The 6113-nt window shown below is 33.4% G+C and overlaps 1 protein-coding gene across 1 annotated transcript in view; it reads left to right on the forward strand.

The window, feature by feature from the left end:
• Nucleotides 1-3973, forward strand: part of LOC110452317 (meiosis 1 arrest protein-like) — a 65652-nt gene extending 61679 nt beyond the window's left edge. The window contains exons 10-13 of the mRNA XM_021500758.1: nt 28-129; nt 873-1109; nt 1688-1816; nt 2913-3973. Of these exons, the coding sequence (XP_021356433.1) occupies nt 28-129; nt 873-1109; nt 1688-1816; nt 2913-3083 (639 nt within the window). The 3' untranslated portion in view covers nt 3084-3973. The remainder of the gene's footprint in view (nt 1-27; nt 130-872; nt 1110-1687; nt 1817-2912) is intronic.
• Nucleotides 3974-6113: the final 2140 nt, after the last annotated feature.

Genomic DNA, 6113 nt, shown 5'->3' on the forward strand with positions numbered 1-6113 from the left:
AAGTTATTGACTTTTATGTTATTTCAGCCGATGATAGCCCAACCTACAGCGTGCTGGAAAATTGACTGGGATGACCTAGAAAGGAATCAACAAACATTTCAAAGTCTTGTGCATGTGCTACTGGAAAAAGTATTGTACTACTTTACCTGTATCTTCGACGTATTGCTGTGTCTATAATAATGTTAAAGTCAAGTCCCGGTCTTACCCCGTCGAATTTTAACACTCAGAACATTTTTGATGTCTATATTTAGTTTATTTCAATTTTAAGGGTTTTCATAAAATTCCCGCGATGCGTAGTTTTTTTCCCAGAAATGATTTATCAAAGCTACAGTCATGCCAGGAAAAAATGTTTCAAATGCATTGACACAGTTTTGGCAGTGGAACAGGGATCCTTAAAGCATATTCTGGGATTTTTATGAATCACCTTAAGGATTTTGTTATTCGTTTTCGATTCCGATAGTACATCGCTAAATAGGTGTAGCTTGTATGATAATGTGTTATCAAAGTCAAAAAAGATATTTAAAATCGCATATTTCGATCCTTCTGTAACAATTTGGGGATGCATAAATATAATTTCAGATTTCAGTTTTAAACAGCGAATTGTTATCAAATAGTTCGCAATAATTTCATAAACCATTTTCACTACAACGTGTTTTTTTATGTCGACCAAATGAATCAGAGAAATATACATAAACAAGTTCTTTAAGAATTATGTATTATTGAATATAATTACCGACATATGATTTTGTATTGTCATCACAAGAAAGAACATATTGCATAGGTATTGATGAGTTCGAAAAAATCAAAGAAAATCAATAAAGCTTTAATGTTTTTGTCAATGATATGCAAGAGTTATTATTTCTTTTGGACAGGAAATGGTAATGATGGGTCAGCTGGAGAACGCCCTGCCCAACATCTCCACAAAGCGCTCTCACGAACAGAATGAGGACAAACCTCAAGGGTGTTTCGTGTTTTTGCCTGCTAAAAATGGAACCCTCCTTGTGAAATCTGTAGCAGCTAAAGAGTTACTGCTACCCTTCCAGCCACCTGCTGCTGTTGATAATTGGTCAGATGATACAATTCAGACGCTACAGTCATCTCTTGAGAAGGTATAGAAACGTCTGGACATCAGGACCCATGGTTACCTATCTAATTTACGATGGAAGGACATGAAACCTATGAATAATAGATATTTTCCAGTGAAAATTTACTTCAGTCCAGTGCAAGTTACGGAAGGATGAAATTTGTTTTCTTTAAAAAAACTTAAAATCAAACTATAAAGCATGTTGATCCTATTTCAAGCATTTAGCTGATGTTATTAGTCATTTGTATTACTCTTTTTGTTAAAAACGAAATCAAATTCTTCGAGATTTAAGTTAGTTGTATCTAAGATGAACAGTTATTTTAATGTACAAACAGAATTAACGGTGTCATCCTATTGCCCTAAGGTCGTTTTCTAGTCGGTTTGATTAAACTACATCATGGAGTTTTTGTAAAAAGGCGAAACATTTTAAATTGAATAAAGGATATCTCCGGCAATTGAGCCGTTAGATTTTCCTTCAAGGATAATATTTTTCCAGAAAAAAACAATAACGTCTGGCTAGCATCTAATGGTTAAATGTGTCAAGCTAGGAATATATCAGGAATTGAAAGTAAGTGAATGTAAGCGTTTTTGCTTTACTTTTAGTTGGAAGTGATTGACGTTTTCAACCCACTCCTATGGCCTTCTCGTCTCTATGAGTGTTTGAAGTCTAAACAAAAGAAGGCAGAGACCAGACAATCGAAGAAGAGACAAGATGATACAACGCCTCAGTCAGTAAGTACATTATCCATGTAAGAGTAGTTATTGAACATGTTTAATATTCAATAACATTGATTTATCTTGTTTCTATTCAATGTTGTTTTTTGCAGTTACAACAATATAGATTATTCGCTATTTAGCTGCATCTGTAATTTGTTTGATAGATTTGTAGCGACACTGACTGTAAACCGCAGTGCTTCTTATACAGCTTGCTTTAGATATTATAATTAGCACAAATAACGTCAAGACGTCTAACACTTTATAAAATGCTGAAATGGACAATTAACGCTATTATATATATGTATATAATCCCAATTGAAAAATTGACATAGTATTGTAAAGATGTCTCGTACCGTACATGCTGGTTTAGATCCATTTGTGTATTCTTATATAGATAAAATAATAATAATATACAACATTTGATATAGCGCCCTATCTAGCTAACATAAGCCACTCTAAATCGCTTTACAGTACATATATATACAATGTTATACAGTCAATACATGTTTAATATTAGCATATATATTAATCAATACAATATTGAGGAATTCGCAGGAGCTGCCTTATCAGGCGCTAACTACTAGTCCTATGCCACCTGGCTAATATCTCCCTTTGTGTGTATGCCTGCATGTGTGCTGGAGATGTATTGTGTTCTGTTTGTGGTGGAACCGTGCTTCCAACGGTATCATTTATAGTGCCACCTCACTTGAATGCTACAGCACAGATACCGCAACACCCACTGTTGATAGATACAGGATATACTTTTCTAGTCTTCTCTCTTCAGTCTATGTGTTTCTATGTGATACTGTTGCTGTAGTGATCGTATTGATAGGTATTACAAATAAAATTAAGGTTATTTTGATATCACGTATATCTTTCTCATCTTGACAGAGCTTTTCATACCTTTTTCAAACCGTTGTTTTAATCGATGGACATAACTATGCAGATTTAAACTTATCAAGTGTGTGTTGGTAATGATATTCATTTTAATTTTAATTATTTAATGTAAAAAGATGTAAACACATGTAACATTGGCTGTAGTATTCATTTCACATCAACCTTTTGTGTTATCTAATAGTTTTGTTACTATTCTGTTTTGTTATTGTTTAAGGCATCGACATCAGGTTCTGTTCCAAACCTCCAACGGAATAGGACATCCGTGTTTAACCCTCATGTTTCCAGTGCGAGAAATTCAAGTACTGCAGTGATGCAATCAAATACCGACAGGTTCCCAAATACATTTCGTGGAAAGCCGCTTTTACCGTTCCCTACTGACCTATGAGATGTTCAGTTCACAGTGGCATTCTGGGAAAACATCCAGCCATCGCCGTGCGTGTTATTGTGTGTGTTGTCAATTAACTATGCACAGTGATCAGTTTGTTTGTGTAGCGTAAAACATTGAATACATTGTTTTAAGACTACAACTGTTTGATAGTGTTCAAGGAATCGCACCAATTTTTATTAAGTTATTGTTAGAAAATACGATCGATGTGAATGATATTTGAAATCATGTAATGAGGGTAATTTTTTTTTTTTTATTTGAATGTTTGTTGGTTAATATGATGTGATTCATTTATAATCAATATATTTTCATTACCGCCTTTGCCTAGATTAATTCTGTGAATTGATTTAGTTGACATTTGGAATTGATTGAGCAGATTAAGACCTCAGTGAATCAAATTTAATTTGAAACTTTCAAACAAAGGAAAGATACACCATGGTTCTGCATTGCAAACGTGATAATATTTTTTTATTTTAAATACAAATTATAAAAATATAAAATTGTTTATTGTTATAAGTAGTACACACATAAATCCATATAGTAGTTAATAGATAAACAAGTTCTTGCGAAGGAAAATATAAAATAAAATGCCAAGTATACAAGACTGACCGCCATCAGCCTTGTATGGTTGTTATTTTATTATATATAAATATATATATATATAAAGGGCAAGGTAGTAATTACTTTCTTGCCACATATACCAATTTTTCTAATCCTACAAACATTCGTTTGCAAGGATCTAGTATTATTTGGGAAGTTACCGTGTGTATTACTTCTTGCACCCGTATATACATATTGATATATACTGTTTTTGTAATGTAAAGCGCCTTAGAAACGCTTGTTGCTAAATTGATTCTTTATCAACAATGTAAATTAATAAAAATTATGATTCTGTTAATGGCAGGTTAAGCCTTATTTTTTTCATTTCTGTACAGAGATCATTATATATTTTCATTTGTTTGATGGTTATCTCTTTTAATTCCAGAATGTTCGCTTTGTTTTCAGTTAAAAATAATTCCGATATACAAATATTTTGTTTCTGATATACGGCATAGTCCTTCTGTTTTAATAAACAGGGTAAAATATGTGATAATCAAATGGGTTCGTTCATCATAATTGAGAGCTACTTCGAAAGTGCAAAACTATACTAATCGCTAAACCTAACGGCATTAAATATTGACAAAAATGATATTCGAACAAAAAAATAATTTACATGGAGATCCTTGAAAACGAAAATGAAACCTGCGACAACCGGGGTAGGGACGTCGAAACAAAAAAGGTACACCAATGCCCCCTATTTTTTCATGCCGGTATGAACGCAAATCGATTACATCCATATTACATAGCGGGCTTTATGTTTAATATGGATGTAACCGATTCAAATTCATACCGGGCAAGCCCATTTTAAAAACGCCGTTCAATCCATATATTTACATTTTTACAATAGAACATTTGTTTTATAAAAGTCCTATTTAAATAAAATCAGCGCCAATAATTAACCGTAATCATTTGAGCCTTTGACGCAGAGGAATTATCCATGTTATCCTAAGCGAAACGACAAGACGCTAACTGAATAAGGTTAATCTATGACGTCATATAAGTAAACCATGTGTTACGACACGAGAGTGTTTGCTTCCTTACTCAAATGCAATGCATATCTACTGGCGATGTTCATATAGTGGATTGTAGTGCAATTGTTAATAAATCATAGAAAGAAATACAATGTAGTATATTTCCCAAAGACACCACAAAGGCAACCATAAAACTTGCCAGTAGTCTTCGTGAAAATGCATCTATAGAAAACATGTATTACATGCACATTTTAAAGTAGTTCAGTCGTTTTTGCACTCTACATGGTAACACTTTCACATAAAGTATCCTTCAAATAATCAGCGTGTTTAGCTTTAGTAAATATTAGAGATATTGTAGATATTTGCAAGCAAAACAACATTCAAGTTTGAGGAGTTACGATAGTGCAGAATCTGGAATAGATCCATATTCAACGCCAAATGTAAATCCATAAACATTTATAGGTGTCATGGTATCTATCGGACTCGCTTCGATTGCTCGTAAACTCCCTTTGATGGACGATTCTTTATTGTTACTCAGAATCCAATCGATAGCCTTACTGAGTTTACGAGCTTGTCCAGGATGCCCAAACCTCTCGAATTTGGTTCGTATAAATATTTGAAAAGGAAATGATACCTTTTATGGGTGAAATGCATACCTTTAAATCGAACAGATTCTGTGTAAATGCAAATTCAGACTTCACATATATGTATGACAATGGTACATGTCAAAGCGCTATGCCTTCGCTACACGAACGCTTAAGTAATACGTATGGTCAACTAGTGTTATTGGTTTGAATTTTCATACAATTATATAGCATGAAACAGCCTTCAAACACATGATTACCGTGTTATTCAGTGGAAACAACCCGGTTTTATTTTTAATACATTAACTTGATATTAGAGACATACAATGAAGTGTTATATCAAAAATATGATAATAACACTTGTGATATAGTATTCTATTACTCTGGAGACAAAAGATGTAGAGTCAAAACTGTCGGATGCATAGACTTCAAGAAAAGCCCAGAGCAGAGTTTTTTTTATTTAATGAATATTTGAAACAACTTGATCATATAATAGGAGTGAAATTCAACTCGTATTCTTTATATCAGTAATAAGTCGTACAAGCTGGAAAATTACCGAGATTTTGTTACGAAATCAAAGTTAAACAATGCCATTCGAAAGAGAGGGAGAGGGTGTTCTGACAGACCATATATTATACGTCTACACCATCTGCGAAATCCTCTTTTAGCAAGAGTCACCACAAGAGCGTTATATCATGAATACCGTGTTCATGAAAGTGACCAAACCATACGAACTCGTTGAAAATTCAGTCGTTTGTATCCTATTTGCAAGAAATCATCGAAATAATGTTCTCCATCAGGCTAATGTATTCTGCCTTTGGTTGTTTAGACAATAGAATCAGGGTCTTTTCACTGATGAATTGGTTGTCTATTAC

Source organism: Mizuhopecten yessoensis, unplaced genomic scaffold (assembly GCF_002113885.1).
Source record: "Mizuhopecten yessoensis strain PY_sf001 unplaced genomic scaffold, ASM211388v2 scaffold6595, whole genome shotgun sequence".
In the NCBI taxonomy this organism is placed as follows: domain Eukaryota; kingdom Metazoa; phylum Mollusca; class Bivalvia; order Pectinida; family Pectinidae; genus Mizuhopecten; species Mizuhopecten yessoensis.